The sequence below is a fragment of the Pyrus communis genome, chromosome 1 (assembly GCF_963583255.1).
Source record: "Pyrus communis chromosome 1, drPyrComm1.1, whole genome shotgun sequence".
Taxonomy (NCBI): Eukaryota; Viridiplantae; Streptophyta; class Magnoliopsida; order Rosales; family Rosaceae; genus Pyrus; species Pyrus communis.
This window is the reverse complement of record NC_084803.1, coordinates 14,681,915-14,702,927: the sequence shown is the minus strand read 5'-3', so window position 1 is coordinate 14,702,927 and position 21,013 is coordinate 14,681,915. Positions and strand designations below refer to the sequence as shown.

The 21,013-nt window shown below is 37.8% G+C and overlaps 3 protein-coding genes across 3 annotated transcripts; 1 reads left to right on the top strand and 2 right to left on the bottom strand.

Moving 5' to 3' along the window:
• Nucleotides 1-880: 880 nt before the first annotated feature.
• LOC137740944 (thioredoxin reductase NTRB-like) lies at nt 881-3,884 on the bottom strand. Its single transcript, XM_068480751.1, has 2 exons — nt 2,807-3,884; nt 881-1,274 (listed from the first exon to the last, which is right to left on the bottom strand). Exons 1-2 carry the CDS (start codon nt 3,867-3,869, stop codon nt 1,204-1,206), a joined length of 1,134 nt encoding a protein of 377 aa, XP_068336852.1. The 5' UTR covers nt 3,870-3,884; the 3' UTR covers nt 881-1,203.
• A 7,367-nt stretch (nt 3,885-11,251) lies between these two features.
• Nucleotides 11,252-14,451, top strand: LOC137733999 (serine/threonine-protein phosphatase 7-like). Its single transcript, XM_068473231.1, has 4 exons — nt 11,252-12,408; nt 13,344-13,490; nt 13,988-14,095; nt 14,173-14,451. The coding sequence occupies exons 1-4, from the start codon at nt 11,362-11,364 to the stop codon at nt 14,251-14,253; spliced, it is 1,383 nt and encodes a 460-aa protein (XP_068329332.1). The 5' UTR covers nt 11,252-11,361; the 3' UTR covers nt 14,254-14,451.
• A 30-nt stretch (nt 14,452-14,481) lies between these two features.
• Nucleotides 14,482-19,661, bottom strand: LOC137733990 (AT-rich interactive domain-containing protein 6-like). The gene is made up of 13 exons (XM_068473219.1): nt 19,485-19,661; nt 18,296-19,196; nt 18,155-18,194; nt 17,981-18,033; nt 17,438-17,483; nt 16,951-17,034; nt 16,524-16,631; nt 16,359-16,410; nt 16,163-16,238; nt 15,969-16,035; nt 15,823-15,873; nt 15,083-15,175; nt 14,482-14,902 (listed from the first exon to the last, which is right to left on the bottom strand). The coding sequence occupies exons 2-13, from the start codon at nt 19,192-19,194 to the stop codon at nt 14,798-14,800; spliced, it is 1,674 nt and encodes a 557-aa protein (XP_068329320.1). The 5' UTR covers nt 19,195-19,196; nt 19,485-19,661; the 3' UTR covers nt 14,482-14,797.
• Nucleotides 19,662-21,013: the final 1,352 nt, after the last annotated feature.

The following is a 21,013-nucleotide window of genomic DNA, read 5'->3' as shown; positions in this document are numbered from 1 at the left end:
AGTAGTACCTATTAGGATCCCGAACCCATCCAACACCAAATTTTCCCATTTTCATCTAGTTGCAGGTCTGTTGTTTCCGTTTTTGTCTCTTTTCTAATTGTTTGACACATGTCCCACCTATTAACTTAGAAATTAACACACTTTAAAAATCAAAATAATAAGAAAAACTAACAATAAAAGATCACATTAGCCGCATCCAACCCCACTCCCCGGTCCAACTTTCCTTCAACCACCATCACCGCCACCACCTCCTCATCCGTCTCCTCCTCTCCTTGATCACCCGTCAAACTTTAGTTTGATAATTGTGGCTTGTGGGCTTCAATTTTGATAGTTTTTCAATCTGATTTTTCTCCTTTTTAATGCATAAGATACATGAATAACCCATCTTCCAACTTTATCGTTCTGGGGGGAGGGGTACAGGGAATATTGTATCCATTCTCGGAATAAAAAATTTGGAGCAACAAGGACACAATGTTTGAATATTCAATGACAAGTAATATGGTGTAGCCTATAGGAGAGGATTGGTGTGGTGGATTGTAACTACGATAGGAGCTCCTGGGATGGCGGATGGAGGAGGACGAGAGTGGTGGCGGTGGCAGTGGCTATTGATGTTGCATAATCTATTCAATTCAACCAAATTTTAACCACTTAGTACTATGGTCTAATGATATTCACTTAGTACTATGGTCTAATGATATTCCTCTCGACTTGTGAGTGAAAGGTCTTAAGTTCAATCCTCGCCAAAGACGAGTTTGAACAACATTATTGCTAGCTCATTGTGAGGTTAAGCCCACCCATTCTCCCTTGCGTATATAATATCGTTTGCTCAAAAAATAAAAAATAAAAATCAACCAAATTTTGGATGCCAAATAACGAAAAATTACTAAATCTTCAAGCCATTTTTCTATCCATCCTAAGCATACAAAGCACACGATCTCTTCGTTCCCAGATGCCATGCCATGAACATGTTCATATGCGAATTATGAACGAATCCTACAACACTAACACTGTAAAACAAATAAAATACTTGAATAATTACTGCAAATCTTCGGTTCCAACATTCCGTGATTTTCTAGATCATTTTCTTGCAACCAAATGATAAACATTTATTGGTTCCAAATCGAGTTTTTTTCTTTATCCTGCTGTTGATTAAAATTTGCTTCTAACCGAGCATCGCTTAGATTCCTCGCCAATCGAAGGTAGTCAATCACTCTTACCCTCCTGGGATCCAATCTCTTGCAAGTAATGTTCTGCTTCCAAGGCTGCCATGCATCCTGCGCCATTACAGGAATGAAAGAAATCAAGTCTCAGAGATTGCAAAAACTAAACGTCTTATAATGCACTTAAAAACACAGTTTGAATATATGAAGAAGACTACATTTAATGTTCTCTGCGTGCTCATTTACACGCATGAAGAAATATAAAGTTGACCAAAATTATCTAGACGAGCTTGATAACGGTGCCAGGCAAAGTCATCAACTAAATAGTTTTATGCGAAAGGCCAGCCAAATCTCAGAAAACACAACAGGCAGGCAACCATCCATCCAACTCAACTTCATGCATCCTTATGAATTTATCTGGTTGTGTAAGCAAGCTTGCTGAATTGGAGAAAAAGTTGTGCAAATGCATCATTCCGTGTCCAAGCTCAATTCACCAAGCCTCGAAACAACCTTGAGTAACTTAGAAAGTCTTTGGAAATTAAAATTTGGCAAACCTTTACCTGGTGCACTTAGGTGAAGCTCAGCAAGGGGCAGGATGAAATCAAGTCCCCCGCATGGATAAACCTAACTTAGAAGGGTGGGTTCAGCTGAAGCTCGAAGTCAATCTATTTGTATATTTCCGACAGCTTCTTAGCTATTCAGCGTCAGGAAGCTGGCTATGAATAGCATAGCTCAAGATCCCCTACCCCTATAGTAGGAGTTTAATTCATGAAAAAAACTTAAGTAGGACACCCCAACCACTTCAAATGTACGGCATCTCTCATGAAAGCATGAAATCCCCCCATAGTTTGGTCCTCTAAACCAAACACTAGTTCTACTCAATATAAGAGTTACCCTAGTAAGATAGCCCTACTGAAGTTTGTTGTCATTGTGGTAACATCAAGCATGAGAAAAGAAAAATGAATAAACAAATAAGAGTTCATGAATAAACAAATAAGAGTTCAATGCAACACATAAAAGATAACTGATCATACTACCAAATAAAAGCAAAAATTTTCAGTAGTCATTTCAACCAGATAACGAAACAGATTTATGCACAAAAGTCAGCTGGCAAATGAGGAACAATGTTTAATCCAAATCTGTCCACACAAAGTTACCAATACATGTGTACAAGCAGAAATCACCGAAATGCCTCCAGTCCATCAGGGAAAGGGAAGAACAAATTGCATCCTGACAATTATCTAATAAATTGATAGAATAAGCAAATCACAAAATGCAAGGGAAAGGAAATGTGTAATTGCCAAAATGCCTTGCAAGAAGATTACTATCTATTCGAAATTTCAAACGATCAAGTGAAATGAATGTTTGAACGTGAATGACAGTTTGGCAACACGTAACATAGACTGTAAAACATGTCAATTTGAAGTTCAACCTCTCGGTAAGTGAGCATTTCCTTAGCATGTAGTGATTTTGTCTCTGTTAGCAATTCGATCTTAACATGCAACTCAATTAGTAGGGCTTCTTAATTGAAATACAAGCAACACAAAAGCTGATAAATCATAAACTAAACATTTCACAGAGCAATTTCAAATTGCATTTCAAAGTAGACATCTTTGTTTAGTACTTAGAAAAGGAAGAAGAGTTACCACTTCCGGCGGCAGTGATAGCCTGCCTGTACTTCTTGTCCTGAACATCTCCGGCGGCAAAAACCCCTTTTACGCTGGTCTGCGTAGTCCCCAGCTTCGTGGCAACATACCCATCAGCATGGAGCTCCAATTGCCCGTCCAAAAACTTGGTCGCCGGTTCGTGCCCAATTGCGAAAAACAGTCCCGAAACCTTCAAATCCGATACCTCCCCAGTCACCACGTTTTTCACCTTGAGCCCCGCCAGAGGCCCTTTCCCTTCGCCGTAAGCCTCCACCACCTCCGAGTTCCACACCACCCGGATTTTCGGGTTGCTCAGCGCCCGATTCTGCATAATTTTCGAAGCCCTAAACGTGTCCCTCCGGTGAATTATGTGCACTTCTGATCCGTACTTGGTCAGAAAATTCGCCTCCTCCATCGCCGAGTCACCACCTCCGATCACCGCCAGCGGCTTGTTACGAAATATCGGGGCGGCGCCGTCGCACACCGCGCAAGCCGAAATCCCGCGGTTCCAGTACTCCTCGGAGCCAGGAAATGGAAGGCGCTTGGCGACGGCTCCGGTGGCGACGACGACGGAATCGGCCAGGACGGTCCTTTCATCGGCGAAGATCTTGAACGGAGTGGTCGAGAAGTCGACCTTGTTGACCGTTTCAGTGAACACCTCAGTGCCGAAACGGATGGACTGCTTTCGGCACCGGTCCATGAGATCGTACCCAAGGATTCCGTCGGGAAAACCCGGAAAGTTCTCGACGTCGGTGGTGGTGGTGAGCTGGCCACCGGGGGCGATGTCGTTGGCCATCATGCCCTCAAACAGAATCGGCTTAAGCTCTGCCCGGGCGGCGTAGATGGCGGCGGTGTGCCCCGCCGGGCCGCTGCCGATTATGCAGACCTTGGTCCTTAGGGTATTGAGGCCGTCCATGGCAGAGGCTAGCTTCGGTGCTGTTGACGTGGAAGCGGAAGACGACGAAGGCGACGAGGAGAGAGAGGCGGCTGCGGCTACTCCAACTGCGCTGCAAGCTCTTCTCAGCAGGCTCAGCACCTCCTGTGGGTTTGAGCAAAATCTCATCTCTAAAAAACGACACGTCGTATTGCGCCCCAGTCAATGGAACGGGTCAAACAAAATAAACGAGACAAAAGAGAAACGTGTTTTATTTCAACAGCACGAGCCTTCTGCCGCAAAAAACAATTTGTGACGAGAAAAATCCGTTGCTATTAATAATTGGATATTGATTTTGTTTGTCGTTTATTTATAGACCAGTGCTTTGGAGGGGAATATGGAGACACGGTTACTTGGTAAGCAAGAATTGAGCGTCTTGTGAACAGGGCAAGTAACCTTTGTTCTTTGCTTTGCTACTTCACCAAAACACAAGCCCATACTCCAACTTATTGTTCTTCTAACAATTTCATACGGTTTAAGTGAGCATGAAAATGCGAGTTTAATTCTAAGAAGTTGGAATGATACACATACGGTGGGCGAGAAAAATTGAGTCACTTAAGAGTGAGTTCAATTGTAGAGTGGAATGAATGAGTCTCGTGAGTCTGAGATATACAGAATTATCGCTCTCAGACTTTTAAAATCACACCATTGCATCAGTAGTGTTTTCCTAAACCACAGGGCTCCATTCTTCATTTAATTTCACTTGTCGTTAGAGAACTATAGGCTTATGTTTTTGGTCCACTGGGCTCCATTCTTCATTTTTTTGGGTCGAAAACTCGGGATTTATTAGTGATAATCTTGTAATTAAAGCCCAAATGATACTATTTTGGGCCTCTGGGGACTGGAGTCCAATTCACAGATAACCGAGGCCTCTTTACCATTTTAAAACCAAAAAAAAGTGGTCAATTAGTGGGTTATTCAACATCAATTAGTGCTGTTAATATTGGACTTTTGCTTTAATCCTCGATTTAAACAATTAGATGGTGGGCAGGGGACACCCTTTTTCAAATATGAATCCCACAACTTTTCTTTTTCTCGTCTTAATTTCAACAAAGAAATTTCCTTTTGTTTTCTTTTTGCCCTGTTGTTTTTATTTTCTTCCGTCAGCAAAATACAGATAATATAAAAACATGTTAGGTGTTAATTGAATCTGCATTCAACCTACTATGAACCTTCCCAAAAGGTTGCCACCCACCATAGAATCTCACTACCAAATTAATCCTCAATAGAGGTGGTATTTCTTCGACATGAACACAATTAGAATCAGCCAGAACACGATACAAAATCGAGATAGAAAACAAAAAATAAAAATCTTCTAATTTTGACATTAATTTATCAAACTTTTTACACTAAATTCATGTCACCTCCAAAAAAAACCAAAACTCCTGACCAAGATCAGATGTACAGAGAGACCGAGAAAAAACAAAAGCAAGTTTCCGGCGCAAGCAAATAATATAAATATATATATATATATATATATATATATATGTTGTAGCACAAAGCATAACATAAAAAAAAAAACTAGGGGTTTTGATCAACAGAAACAGAAGACCTTTTGATGAACTCCAAACAGTCAGCAATGGCTTCTGCATAGAAAGAATTGGACCGTCCATATGATCTCAGTCTGCAGCAATCAGCTGATCCCGACCGTCCCTTCTTTTGTTTCATCTCTTTAGTGACCAAACTCCTTCTGCTACTGCTGCTGCTGCTGCTGTTCCTCTTGATACTACTAGGGCCATAATTAGTACCGGGACTACTAGTCCCAGGAATATTTCTTCCCATACTTTTCTTTAGACACTGCAGAGCTTGCCCATATGAACACCTTAAGAATCTGAACGAACACCTTAAGAATCTGAACAAACACACGAACCGGGCACGTAGGAGCCTGGAGACGGAAAATCTTCTATGGTTTAGCCGGAATCCTCTGTTTGGTCTGCTATTTCCGACTCTGTTGTAGCTCATGTGTCCCATGTTTGTCATTTGGTTTTGGGTTGGGGAGGGGGTTTGTGAAGTTTTTCCAGAAGCAATGTGAATATGTTTTGTGGTGTAGGGGTATATATATATATATAAATAAGGTTGAAGGACGACTTTTTGGATGGTGAGGGTGATGATTAAGGAGGAGGGGTTTGGTTTGGAGGGAAGGGCCTTGGAAATGTCGATGGAGTGCTTAGATTTTTGGACGGCACTGTCAAGTGGGTGGACTGTGGAATCACATCATTATTAAATACATAAAATGACACCGTCTGGCTTCATACCCGACAAGGAAATGACAAACGAGCTGTAACTATTTAAGATATTTTAGGCATCTGATTTGGTATGTCGGATTGAATTATAATGAATAACTCGTTATATTCAAAATATAGTGAAGTTTAAGGTGAATAGCTTTTTCTTTTTAGATGAATAGCTCGTGGATTATATACATTTGTTTAAGAGAAAGCTTAGTTTTGAATAATTGATATGAATGGAGGCCATAAGGGGGACAAAAGAAAGAGGAAATCCAAGTGTCCCTTTTCAAATTAGGTGAGTAAAGTAGCCAAATTATTAGACAAAGTTGATTCGATTCAGTGATCCGTGGGGACAAAGCCCTCGCAAACTGGTAATCTAATATAATCCTACGTTTTAGGGTGGTCTAAATTCTAACATTGTTTGACTTGTGAATTGGCTTTTTTGGTAGAGTGGTTAACTTTTTTTTATTAGGGTTTTGATAAATAATTAAGAGTAATAACATCTTTCAAGGATACATTAGGGTTTTGATAGACTTATGATTTGGCTTTTTGGTAGAGTGGTTAACTTTTTTATTGGGGTTTTGATAAATAAGAGTAATATATCTTTTAAGGATACATTAGGGTCATGATAGATGTATGAATTGGTTTTTTTTGGTAGAGTGATTAACTTTTTTACTAGGGTTTTAATAAATAAATAAGAGTAATAATATCTTCCAAGGATACATTAGGGTTTTTATAGACTTACGAACTTGCTTTTTTGGTAAAGTGATTAACTTTTTTAATTAGGGTTTTGATAAATAAGAGTAATAATATCTTTCAAGGATACATTAGGGTTTCGATGGACTTATGAATTGGCTTTTTTGGTAGAGTGATTCACTTTTTAATAGGGTTTTGATAAATAATAGTAACAGTATCTTTCAATTTTCAAACACAATAAAAAAAAAAAGTCACTAGCTAGGCTGCTTTAGTGAAATAAATATTAATCGTTAATCTCAGTTTTAGCATATTAAAATTGTTATTTATTTTATTAAATATTGTATAAATATTGAGGGAACTTTATTAAATCCATCCAAACAAATCTATCATAGACAAAACCAAGGAAAATTACAAACCGATAAATCAGTAGATGAGTAAAAGGTGAAAAGATGTGACAAAATAAATGACATTTTCCTTGTTGGTTATCAACTTTCTCAACGTTTTTTACGGACGTTGTCGTTATGGTAGGAAGAAGAGTGCCGGGGATGGCCAGCTCCGGCCACCGATGCAGAACTCACTCTATCATAAATGATTCGTGAGGAGATATTTTGCTTAATTTGTCAAACGTATGCATTATGGAGTCGTTAAAGTGTCTCACCAATCTTGTGTGTTCATGCAAGGTTCTAAACACGCTACCTAGGGCTTAAGTGGCTAGGCAGAGACCCAAGTGGATTAGGCGAATTTAAGTAATTTTATTATATATCATATAAATAAGTGCATGTTTATATTTGAAAATATATATATACTTGTATTAGAATAATAAAATGAAAAATAAAATGACATATAGGTTATAAAGTATCAGAATATATTGAAAACATATGAAACACCAGTCTTCATCCAAGTATTTAATATGTCTCTTACATTTTATTAAAAAAATAAATTATCAATTTTCTGTCTAAAGGAGAATCTCGACCTATGCGGATGCCTAGATGGACACCTAAGCAAGTTTAGGCATCATTTCTTAATTTTCAAATGTCTAAGTATTAAGTGAGTAGTGGCTAGCCGCTTAGAATCTAGGTGGGGTCTAGGCACAGTGTTTGACAAATTTTTTTAGAACAATGATTATGTGTATCCATCTTATGATGACACCCAAGATGACACCCAAGAACAATGATTATGTGTATCCATCTTATGATGACACCCAGAAACTTTCCCTGCAATTATCAAGTAACTAGGAGTCTACCACGCTAGTATTTGGAAGCCACCCACGTACATGTGTATTTTTTTTTTTTTGTCAAAATATATGCATTATGAACGGTGGATAGATTTTTCAATATATCCGAAATATGAACAGATAAATCTTGCATTGAAAAGTTTTCTTATCTCACACATTATCCGAGATATTCATTGTATCGATCACGATAAATCGGTGAGACTCAAATTTTTTCTGCACGGTTTGACTATCCCTCGCCGAATCGTAATGGGAACTAGTAGGTATGTGAATTTGCGTGATGTGCATGGGAAGTCAAGGCACGAGTTTTAATACAGAAGAAAGTCATTAGAAATTAGGAATTTAATCAAATCACGGTGAAATTGGAATGCAGATTGACATTTGCCACCATAAATTAATCCATTTGTTTATAATAAACGATATATAAACGTAACAATTCAAATGGTTAGAATTCGGTACAATTTTTTAGACACAGAGAGGGTTGTCGTGGCCCTCCCACAACGTTGGAACTTCTAACTTGTAAAAGGGTGGATGTTTGATCAACGTTCGCATCGAAAAATATATTTGTTGGTAACCCATCTTTCAGAAGATTAGAAGAAGCAAAACCCTAAAATATTATCCAGAGTGACGTGGCCGATGATGACGGATTCAAGTGGCAATCCTTAAACCACCATGACGGTAAGAACGTTCTTCCTTCCATTTGGAGGACTATTCCATGAGAAGGAAAAATGAAAACTAATAAAACAAGTACATGTGTTTTATTTGGTCACAATTTTTTAATTACGCGACAATTCTAACATTGAGAAGACTTGTTATGCATGATTATTCTTGAGTAATTTAATTTGGATATTTTCGGATTTTAATTAGGTTAGTGGGAAGACAAATAGAAAATTTACTCGATTAAAGATGTCTCAAATCTTATTGAAAACTACATGTCTAAATATCATTTAAGTAATGTTAGCTCAAGCTTATGTATGTTAATGAAGATTAACACCTTTTATATATATATATATATATATATATATATATATATATATATATAGAATTGCTTTAAGGCTTATTTTTAGCTATGGCTCTGAAATTCGATTTTAATTTCCCTTTACTCTTTATAACTAAAAAATTGCCACTTTACTCCCTGAAATTCAAGGTACGCTCCACTTTGCCTCCTGTAACTCAATTTTGATCCCATTTTGTCCCATGAAACTCGAAATTTGTCTTTTTAAAACTCAAAACCCGCTCAACATTGCCTTAGATCTGTTAATTCTTATGTAGGTTTGATTTAGGTGCGCTAGGCTAATCAATTTAATTTTTGTTTTCACCTCTTCAATTTTATATAAACTTAATATTCTCTAATTGTTGAATGTTAACGCATAATGGAGATTTATAATCAAATTTATTGCAGATATGATATAGTCTTAGTGGGTATTGGATTTCACATATGTTTTAGGAGTTGACTTATAAGTTTTAGGGTGAAGAGAGAGTCCACAAGTCAAAGTGGAGCGAATTTGGAGTTTCAAGGAGTAAAGTGGTGACTTTTGAGTAACAAAAAACAAAATGAGATCAAAATGGAGTTTCAGGGAGTGTAGTTAAAAATAATTAAAGATTCAAGTATCTATCAACGGTTAGTTTCATTCAACCAAATTTTTTTTTTTTTTAAAACCTGCGAATTATTTAAACTTAAAAAAAGGAAAAAAGCGCACAGCGCTGGCATCGAAGAGGAATGTGATATTTAAAAGTATGGTCTAGTGATAATCTTTTTTACTAGTAAGTAAGAGATTTTAAGTTCGATTTTCTTTAATGACAAATTTGAACTAAATTATTATGGTTGACCTCTGTGTAATTTAGCTCAAAGCTCCCACTTTTAGTGTGGATATAACGTTGTAGTGAAAAAAATGTAGAGAAAAAACAAAAATTGGCCAATAAGGGTCGCTTGTTCATTAGTCCAAGTTTGGGCCTTATAAGTTATACAGGGTTACATATTTTTCCCTGGGTTTCAAGAATCGTTTGAGTTCAATGAATCTGACCAGGCTTAGGGCCTGTCTTGGGCCTATGTTTCAAAAGTTGATGTCCGATTAAATTTTAGAAAAACTAATGAAAAATACTTGAAAACTTTGAATTTTGACAATAAGAATAAAATAAAGGGTAAAGTGAATAGTACCGGATTGACTTTTTAGTGTAAAAATATGATTTTTCGTTAAAATGAACAGTACCGTGGGCTTTTCGTTAAAACTTCCTTAAATTTTTGGAATGCTTCCATCATCGGTAAGTTGACTTGTCGTCTTTATTTGTTTAATGTAGTACTCAGATGCTCCCAATTTACTTACATACATAGAAGTACACTAGGTTAAGTGGTTAACAAATGTCTTACGGTTGACCAAGAACAAAGTCTTGTCACAATAAGTAACTTGTTTTTTAGGAAAGAAAATCTTAACCTTATAGAAGTACCAATGGACGGAGAAATGAAAGTTGACATACGTAACATTTATATAACGTTCATGTAACCTCACCTCATGTATAAGAATTAACTTTTAACTTAATAATTTGGACGAATGGAATATTATAATTAATTTGATGTACTAAAGTCTAAAGGACCAATTATGTAGCATTTATAACTTTAAGTCATGTACAAACATTTTCAAAATACGTAGAAAATGAATGATACTTTTGCTTCTTGATTTTCAAGCACGGGCTTTGGACTAAGTTGTTTTGCGTCATTTTTTGTATGATCTTATGTTATTTTGAATAAAACATCTTATCCTAGAAAAAAAATAGACACACAAAATATTATTGTACTTTAAATTATGAGTGAGATTTGCACGTCAACTCAAACATAATCCCTTTCTAAACTAGTAATATAATATTACATAAAAATATAAATATACATAACATTATAGTATTGACGGACAACGTGATCATAGAGATGCAAATGATGCATAATTGGATGTACAATACCAAATTCCAACTCAGCAAAGTTTGGACGTTTCACTTTTGCTTCAACTAGGGCGAGCACTGACGCGGCAATTAATTCTTTTATGACAAATTAGCTGTGAATAATTCAACGGATCCTGATTCTTTTGGTTAGGATTATAAAAATTTATAAATTATGTTTGTTTATCGTATATTGTGTAATCAGTTTTTATCAGTTATTATTTGTATTCAATTTTCAAATAAAATATTTAAAATAATTAATAACCGCACGATATACGATGAACGGACACGATTCACGAATCCCAAAATATCCGAATTCGTGAAAAATTGAAGGAGAAGTGACTGTTGCACTTCCCAAACAATGATTTAAATTAAAAAAAATTGACATATTAATCAAAATTAATTATGTGTATAAACTGGAGCAACAATTAGAAGTACACTGTGTATTACTATGTATTCTGCAAAATTCCCAGACGAATTCATGTATATAAATTCATAAACATGCACATTTAATTCGTATTTTTTTAGGGTTTGGTCAAAGATGTCAAGCAATTCAGATGCAGAGATTGCAGCAGTGGCTCCTGCTCCATCTGCATCTCAAGAAGTTGCAGAAGTATTAGCAGCAGCACCGCCGCCGGTCTCCAATTCGGCGTCTTCCGCTGTCGCCAACTCCGAATCCGAAAACAACCCATCACCGCTGGGGCCTAATCCGGAAACCCCAGTTGGTTGGCCGGCTGACGGAAAGCTCAGTCTCGAATGGGTCCGAAACCTCATGTCCGTTTTTGATTGGGCATCCAGAAATCTGGACCCGACCCAGTTGCCCGACGTGTTTCCCGTAGAGGTTTTCGATAGCTTGGTCCTCTGCGCATCCAAGATCCTCCACAAAGAGGCCAATTGTGTCGCTGTCGATCAGTTAGGCCCCGAATCTACCGTGGTGGTCGTCGGAGACCTTCACGGTCAGCTGCACGACCTCCTTTTTCTCTTAAATGATGCTGGGTTTCCATCAGAAAACCGATTTTTTGTCTTCAATGGCGATTACGTTGACAGAGGGGCTTGGGGTCTAGAAAGCTTCTTAATTTTATTAGCTTGGAAGGTGTTTTTGCCCAGAAGTGTTTATCTTTTAAGAGGAAATCATGAATCGAAATACTGCACTTCGGTTTACGGATTCGAGAAGGAAGTACTGACAAAGTATGGAGATAAAGGGAAGCATGTGTACCGAAAATGTCTTGGGTGCTTTGAAGGTCTTCCCTTAACCTCCATGGTTGGTAAATATGTATATACTGCTCATGGCGGGCTGTTTCGCAGCACACCGGCGACCCCCAAGAGATCGAAAGGAAAGAAGAATAGGAGGATAGCTTTCAATCCTGATCCCAGTAGTACATTGTCTCTTGGATCCTTTGAAGAATTAAATAAGGCTCGAAGATCGGTTCTTGATCCTCCATGGGAAGGTTCGAACTTGATTCCTGGTGATGTGCTGTGGTCGGATCCCTCCATGAAGCCCGGTCTTTCTCCGAATAAAGAGAGAGGCATTGGTCTGCTTTGGGGTCCTGACTGCACTGAGGATTTTCTCAAGAAGTTTCAACTCAAGGTAATAGCAAGATTGGGAATCTACATTTCTAGTCTTAGGCAATTGAGTGTTAGTTTACTTACACAGTACTTATGGAAAAATATTCATTTTAGGATATAATGTTGATACTTTGATTTTTAAGAGTATGTTTTTTCTTGTTTGCTTTATGGTGAATTGCTTCTTCTTCGTTGCTAAGTGATGCGTTCAATTGATAACGTAATACGACTGCAAAGCATTGCATGCTTCAATTGTAATCTAGAGACAAATCGAGACAAATCACGTTTCTTTTTTTGGAACAAAACTTTTAATTTAATTTTGGTACTGCTGTGTTCCAAGTGCAGTGATGGCTGGATAGCAATTAGCCAATAACTATTTTTCCTTTTGAGAATTTAAATTTAGGGTAACATTTTGTTTTCAAATATGGTGGCAAAGGGTCGACAACGCGTTAACTTAGCATTTACTAGCCATGTTAAGCTGGTTAGTCGAAATAATATCAGCCGGATGATCAATTTGCAACCCTAATATAGGGTTGATGACAAATAGGTTATTACCACCGAGTATTTTTGTATGTCCTAGTTACGTGATGACAGTTAAGGCTTGTGTATGAGTATGGAGGTGCTTATGGGTTTGTTGTTGGCTTTGATAATTTTTAACCACCTTGGCCTTGGCTCAATAGGTAGATGGTTGGTAGGGTTCGACTATGTCTTTCGTTAGAATTTTACTAGTTAAGAAAGAAAATACCTAGTTTTTAATTCTCTTTAAAAATGACTAGCAGCTGTAATGTTTCTAAACTGCTCAGAGGCTGTTGCACTTTATGTTTCTCTCCCACAATAAGCATGTGATGATTTCTTTCTACTCTCTTTTTACGTTTAGTTGTGTTATATTTGCATGACTAGCAATCATAGTCGAGATGCAATACTAAGATTTGGGTTATTCTATATTTGTTAAAACGACAGTTGATTATCAGATCGCATGAAGGTCCAGATGCGCGGGAAAAGCGGCCAGGTCTTGGTGGGATGGATAACGGTTACACCATAGATCACATTGTGGAGTCCGGGAAGCTGATTACTTTGTTTAGTGCTCCAGACTACCCACAATTCCAGGTTTGTGTAGCATTCTTTGAGATTGGTATTCACTAACTCGGTTTTTAGTGAATTCTTGGCATAACTGTTCATTTATTGGCTGTTGGCAGTATACGGTTTTCCTTTGCCAAATTGCGCTGCAAAGTTTACTTGATGCATGTATGATTGTGTTGATGGGCTTTTACATGTTTCCTTCTTATATCCATCCCCTTTTAAAGTAGATTGGGTGCTGTTAAACATGTCATTCAAAATGGTGCTTTTGTGCTTTTGTGTATGTCACACAGCACGTGAAATGTGCTTTTGCGTGTTGAAATGTATGGCAATTGATTATTCGTTTAACTGTTCCATCTCCATTGAGGTATGCTGCTATCCTTTCTTTACTCTTGATTGAGTCTTCGAGTTTATTATATTGTGCTTTCGTTGTCACTGGACATTAGAACCTGACTCGTACCAACACGCTAATGTTTTCATATCAATTAATATCACTTTTTTTTTTTTTTTTTTCCTCTGTCACTCAGGGGACAGAAGAGAGGTACAGAAATAAAGGGGCTTACATTGTTCTAGAACCCCCGAACTTCGATAATCCTGTATTTCATAGCTTTGAAGCAATCACTCCAAGACCAAAGGTAGTTTTTAGTTTCGCGTTGGAGTCGAATGTTCATGTTTAAAATATTTTCGTTCTTACTTGGAGCTTCCATTGCAGGCAAACCCCTTTTACAATTTCGAAGAAGTGATTGATTCCGACGAAGAGTTGGACTTGGCATCAATGGCGACTAGCCCGTGAAGGTCCTCGGTCACCTGTTTCCGTCTTTTGTATGATGTCAATCGCCAGTTTTACAACCCGTTCATGATTTTGCTGTGTTACTCAAATTTACGGAATGCATTTTCTTTTGCCTTACGAAATGCCCTTTCAGAATGTACAATTATCTTCAAATGGGGCAGTCTTATAGTAATCATTATTATTTTTTGGCTGTGACATTCATTGATCTGTTATTTATCTTCATCTTTCATCTTTAAAAACTTAGATATGATTGATCTGAAGAGCACAAATTCAACATAGCAGTCGAACATGCGCGCTCAACACGTATCTGAGTGCGTATCTTCCCGAAATAATGTTACATCTTCAAGAAAATGAATGAAGAAGAGGATTCCTAGCCATGTAACTGAACATGTTGGTAAATAAGTACAACGGTTAGGTTATAACCTGTACTGACCTAGTGGATTATAACCAACTAAACTAGCTAACTTGGCCTGATTACGGTTGCTAGAGTCTGTCTAATTTCTACAGAAGAGCCTGATGGTCAAGCATGGACAGGCATCATGAAATGCTACTGATCCGACTGCTCGAACGGAACACGAACAAACAACTGCCCGTGCAGGGTGACCACAGCTGATGTCTGGTGTGGATCAATTCTTGATGGTAAGGTGACAACCTGTTCACGAAGCCAAATACCATATCAATCACCTTTGCTGTTTAAAAATGTTTAAGCCTGTAACATGTCAAGAAAGCTAAAGTGAAAGATATGAAGTCCGATCTTTATGACCGTGGTTTTTTGACATTAGACAGCAGTTTTTTGACATTAGACAGCAGCCACAGAGAAAAAGAAACACACCTTTTTGAAAGCCGTGACACCCCATGGATTATCAGGATGCTCAGGTTCTCCACTTATAACCAGTCGTCCAGCTGGATCTGATTGAACACGCACCTGAGATTGATTTCCAAAAGAATAGGATAAGCAATGTAATTACCGAAACAGAAACCTAATATTTTACACATCAAACAAATATCAAGCAGGACTTCTCAACTCAATTTTAGATTCTAAAGCTTTTTTTCCCCTTTCATGAGTACAAAATCCAAAAACTGATAATAGATGCCTTGATATGCAAACATGTACGTACTCTACCAAGGCATAATTTAGCGACAGCTCTCAAAGAAACAGCCTAGAGAAGTTATCAGCAGGCTACTTGCCGGGTTCCTCCGTTCTCACATTTAAAAAAAAGGGAGATTGATGAAAGTTGGTTCATTTTTAAACAGCAATTTTTTTTTTATCTTTTCCCTTTTTCCCCAGCTCAAAGCAGTTAGTTGAGTGCAGCACAAATTGGCTGTGGTTTTGTGATCCTCCCAAAGGGGCCCAAATTTGTCTGAACATCTTTCAACTATGCTACTTCCTGTTTTTATAACGTGGCTTATGATTTACTGCCATTCCCACCTTAATAAGAACATAACAAAAGAAACGATTGCATCCATGTCTTCTAAAAGAATATACAAATGATCTCTATAAGAATGCAAAGAATCGTACGGTAGCAAAGCAAAAGGAAGGAGAGCGACGGATTCAGGAACATGTAAACTTACCTCCTCACGGAGAAGCCCTGGAACTAAAGCATAGACCTCAAAACAATCTTTCTGCAAAAATGACACATCTCATTATACTGGATGGTGCTCGAAAATTCCACAGATGCAAATTTCCTTGTGTTCAAACATGTATTGGATAAACTTACAGTTCTCTGCACATTGATCTTCACCCAATCCGCTGGAGGTCCAAGATCGACCACATCTACATCCAATCTACCCAAACGGACAAAAAAAAGCCAAGTTAACACTATGATAACATGTCGACTGTGTACTGTCACTGAAAAATTTCCTGATATATTGGATATAGACAAATGAAATAAAAATAGAACATTATCTCAACTGTAACTTAGATTCTTTAGTACGTGCAGCTTTTACCACATGCTCCACAAAAGGTGGCTTCTTTCTTTTAAGTGAACCTGAAGTCAACATACAAAATCTGAGGTGAGAAGTTATATACCAACTATATTATTACAAAAGACACCATATATACCAATTATATTATTACAAAGGACACCAGTTCCACTGAGAGGCCATACCAATGCTTTTAAGCTGTTTTTCACGCTTTTGCAAAGAAATAGCATTTTTATCCTAAAGAAACAGAAGAGATGGTAGTACTATATCAGAACCAACTTCTACATGGAGAGAATGAAAAAAAAAATAAAAATAAAAAATGAGGGCAAAAATCTTTATACTTTCCAGACCTTTATGATAGGGTCACTGACTTCACCACTCCCAGTGATACGTTGTGAGTGCCATCCCTGCATGGCACGTGCCGCGGCATCCCTTCTTGCTCGACCTGACCCTGCAGACTAATTACCACAAGCATGCATTAAGTGTTGGGGTCGTTGAAGAAACTCCTTGTTGAGCAACCAACTGCACCAATTTTCAAGGTTGACATGCCATGGTTCACTGTGTCGAAATTTTTCATGCGAATAACAATGAATGTATACGTTCTCGGCAGTACATGGATACCATTTTCATTCAATGAAACATTTTACCATGAGATGAACAAAATGGCATAAACACCATGCCACCGAATAGGGATAAAAATAAACGCCACAAAATCATCTAATACAGTAATACACAAAACATTACCAAAAGATCCCGGGTCATAAGATCACAACTTACCTGGTTATCAATATTCATAGGCTCTGGCAGGGAAGAGATTGGTGGTTCAGTACCAAATTTATGCCTTTCATAATCTAGGAGTGCCTGAAGTCACACAAGAACAACCAATAATGAATAACATATAAACATTATGTTATACTCCAAGGAAGATATTTAACAAATCACTGTTAAAAGGGGATTTGACATAATGGACTTATAAAAATACTGAGGCGACCACAAGTGACTCGAATAGAAGCTTTTATAATTAATTTCCAGCACAGGCCACTCAAGCACATATCCACATGGTCAACCACCAAGAAGATGGACAGACCCAGATTTGCTCAATCATAGGAGGCAATTGAGTCTACGATTATGGTTGCCCGATCCCATAATTCTTGATCCAGTATCAAATTTGAACAGGTGGGAAATTACAAACACATAGCAACTAATAACCTATGGAGAATCCATAAGAAAGATGCAGCTTGCAATCAAGTGTGTGCACACATACCTTCTCATAGAAACCTCGAAATGTCCATGAAACTGTAGTGCATGTCCTGCAGCAGAAATAGAAAAATAACTTAACTATCTTATAACACATAGTAAACATTATTGGACCTTTTTAATCCACTCCTCACACCACCCCTTTCCCACTTTCTAAGACAGCAAATCATGATGGGGTTAAATAGGAACTAAAGAAATTTCACACCTAGAAACACATTAACTTTACTTCAAGTTTTTATCATGCTTCATAGATCTACGTTTTATGTTCTTTTTAGCAAGGACTTTTTGCACAACAATATGGCAGACATAAACATCTCAAAGTTGACCCTTACGAATAACAAAGGAGAACCAAATGACCAACAACGTATTGCCAATGAAAGAAGTCCCCCAATTTCAGTGTTCATAGATTATATCTATTAGAGAATTAAGGAGGGTGGATTTTCTTCGTTCATGTCCACAAACTACAGCACTTCTAAAATTTCCACATCTCCAAGTAATGGAGCTTGCACTACGTAAATAATAATGGAGTTGAGCAGATGTTGTTCCTTACTTTGGAGGTCTAAACGCTTCTCCCACTTGCCGCCACAACTTATTTGAGGTCACCTTCAATAAGCAGCCAGATTATATATGAGCTTCCAACAAGAAAACACTATAATTCTGGAAATGAAAACTCATATTATATATAAGTGTCTAAACTATATGAATAAAAATGCAGACTCCACACCTTATCATAGCCACCCAATCTTGTCACACCTCTCCAAAGCCTTATCCCAGTAAAAAGTTGAAATGCATTAGCCAAAATAATTAACATTCATATAATTAGTAAACAATACAGAACCAGTAAAAATGATGAGAATAGACTTACTTAAGGCAATTCAAACCCTCTCCATAAAACTTAGGAGGTTTAAATTCCATGTTCCTCTCCTTAAAGAAATTTTCCACCTCCTTCATGAAAACTGATTGCTCCTCTTCTGTTCCAGAACCATTACCTTCATACATGTCACTGTCATCTAAAAGGAACATGCCCTTTGAGTTTGGGGTTCCATTACTTTTGGGTGTAGTAATATCATTTTCATCCACCTTATTCTTCAATTCTTCCCCGCTCCCAGAATCAGCCTTTATATCAGAAGATCCGGCATGAGCCGTAACAGGTTCCTTATGACTCACAGTTCCACTTTCTTCCACGGGATCACCAGATTCCTGCTCCGGCACTTGAGAAACTTCATTTTTAACACCAACAGTGGGTTTAGCAGTCTCTGCAAGACTTGTGGAAACCATGTTGCCATCCTCACAGCCATGACTATTACTTTGAGGCAAATCCTGGGCTTCAACACTCTTGGCACCAGCTACGGGTTCAGTATCTTGCTTGACTAACTGATCGCCATCATCCTTTAAGGATTCAGTATCTGGCTTGACTAATTGTTCGCCCTCCTCCTTTAAAGGTTCGATATCTAGCTTGACTAATTGTTCGTCCCCACCATTTATTGTGACTGATGGAGGAGGCAAATCCCTATCGGATTGCTGCGAAATGGACAGTGGTTCTACTTCTACATTAGTGTTATCATCAGCGGTCATCTCCACGTCTGTCTTATTGGGTAGAACTTCGCCATTTTCAGCAGGATTCGGGGTTTCCTGGACCGGTCCAGAATCTCCAGAATTCGGAGAATTATTCTGCTCGTTATGATCATTTTCTGGTTTCCCATTATTTGAAGCATCAACTGGCAATTCATGTCCAGTTTCCTCCTTCTCTTCGGTATCACTCATTTCTAAGTACAAAAGCAGTAAAATTTCTACTCATCCAACAAAAAATAAAACAGAAAAACTAAAAAATATAAATAAAAAAATTAGGGCAAGAAGCAAGAACAGAAAATCGTATAGCGGTAAACTAATCAGTCAAAAGTAAAATTTACGACTCTGCGCATCTGCCGCAAACGATTGTATCAAAAAAATTGAAATTTTAGGCGGCATCGTACAAAATCATATCTTTTTTCCCGTAAACTAGAAAAATATGAAGAAATTGGAGAAAGAAACAGGGGATCATAGGAGCTGCGTACCTGGGTTGGAATTGAAGAAGAAGGAGCTTCAAATTCGTACTATCAGAACGAAGAACCCTAATTCTTTTATTTTTCTATTATTTATTCAGCCGATTTTCTTTCTATTTATTTCTGATAAATCGGTCCAGAAATTCGATGCTTTTAATTTCTTCTCTCAGGTGAAAGTGACGCTTCGCGCTTCAAAGTATGACGCGAACGACGTCGTGCTTTTCGTTGTTCCTCAATTCTTACATATTGCGATTAATTAATTAAGAGTTTTAACGAAAAATTTACAGTAATGTTCATTTTAACGAAAAATCATATTTTTACACTAAAAAAAATCAATCATGATACTATTCACTTTACCCTTTATTTTTTCCTTATAATTAAAACTCAAAGTTTTCAAGCCCTTTTCATTAATTTTCTTTTTACTAAAATTATATTTTTGTTTTAGGCCTATTTGATTGAGCGATCTAGAGTTAGAGAGAGGGGTGCGGCAAGCTTTAGGGAGAAGAGAGATTGATTTAATTGTGAGATTTGTTTGATTCACCCTATTGTGCCTTTATTTATAGTAGAAATGGTAAAATATTTCCATTTAGAATTACAACATTTAATAGGTAATCTAATCCTAATGAGAATATATAATACTTTCCCAGATTCCCTAGGATTTACACAATCACATTTCTATTCTAAATATGACTGCAACAGTCTCCCTTGAGTGTGTAAATACTCAACAAACCATCGCCACGACCACGATGACCTTGGGCTCGTGGTTGGGCTTGCCGCCCATTGCCACGACCACGATGATTCTTTTGTCGCTTATGGCTGCTAGAATAGCTCGCATGCGCTTCAGGATCGACGTTCGAGCCAGTGGATCGAGTTTGATGGTTCTTCATCAAAAGCTGGTTCTGCTTTTCAGCAAGAAGTAAAACAGAGATCAAATCCGAAAACTTGGTGAATTTATGTGCCCTATATTGTTGTTGTAGGACAATAATGGTGGCATGGAAGGTCGAATAGGTATTCTCCAGGAGATCTGATTCAGTTAGTTCCACTTTGCAGAATTTCAACAAAGAACGGATTCTACAAACTTCAGAGTTGTATTCATTCACAGACTTAAAGTCTTGGAAGCGAAGATGCTGCTAGTCGTGTCTTGCTTCAGGCAAGTATATGTCTTTCTGGTGATCGAAACGATCGGCCAGAGCAAGCCAGAGGGTGCGTGGGTCCTCCTCAGTGAGATACTCAGTCTGTAGTGCATCATAGATGTGTCTTCGAATGAAGATCATTGCAATAGCCTTCTAAGCTTCGTCAACAGGTTTGTCAGCGATAGGTGCCTCGATGGTAGCTCTAATGTCATTTGCAGTGAGATGGAGTTTCACGTCTTGAACCCACTTCAGAAAGTTTCTTCCGGAGATTTCTATAGCAGAGAAATCGAGCTTGTTCAAGTTCGACATGTCCCTAAAACGGAGGGATAAAATGTGATTAGTTATATGGTAAGTCATAGACATATATCGTATAACATACAGGTTCTATAGACATGTAATGGTTTAATT

What these genes read in the sequence shown, in the direction of transcription:
- LOC137740944 (XM_068480751.1), bottom strand. Translation starts at nt 3,869, where the DNA reads ATGAGATTTTGCTCAAACCCACAGGAGGTGCTGAGCCTGCTGAGAAGA. An exon ending in TATCACTGCCGCCGGAAGTG is followed by an intron (nt 1,275 to 2,806) that starts GTAACTCTTCTT and finishes GTAATGGCGCAG; the next exon opens with GATGCATGGCAGCCTTGGAA.
- LOC137733990 (XM_068473219.1), bottom strand. Translation starts at nt 19,194, where the DNA reads ATGAGTGATACCGAAGAGAAGGAGGAAACTGGACATGAATTGCCAGTT. An exon ending in CTATGAATATTGATAACCAG is followed by an intron (nt 16,632 to 16,950) that starts GTAAGTTGTGAT and finishes TGTGGTAATTAG; the next exon opens with TCTGCAGGGTCAGGTCGAGC. An exon ending in TCAGTGACCCTATCATAAAG is followed by an intron (nt 16,411 to 16,523) that starts GTCTGGAAAGTA and finishes CTGTTTCTTTAG; the next exon opens with GATAAAAATGCTATTTCTTT.
- LOC137733999 (XM_068473231.1), top strand. Translation starts at nt 11,362, where the DNA reads ATGTCAAGCAATTCAGATGCAGAGATTGCAGCAGTGGCTCCTGCTCCA. An exon ending in TCAAGAAGTTTCAACTCAAG is followed by an intron (nt 12,409 to 13,343) that starts GTAATAGCAAGA and finishes TTAAAACGACAG; the next exon opens with TTGATTATCAGATCGCATGA. An exon ending in CAGACTACCCACAATTCCAG is followed by an intron (nt 13,491 to 13,987) that starts GTTTGTGTAGCA and finishes TCTGTCACTCAG; the next exon opens with GGGACAGAAGAGAGGTACAG.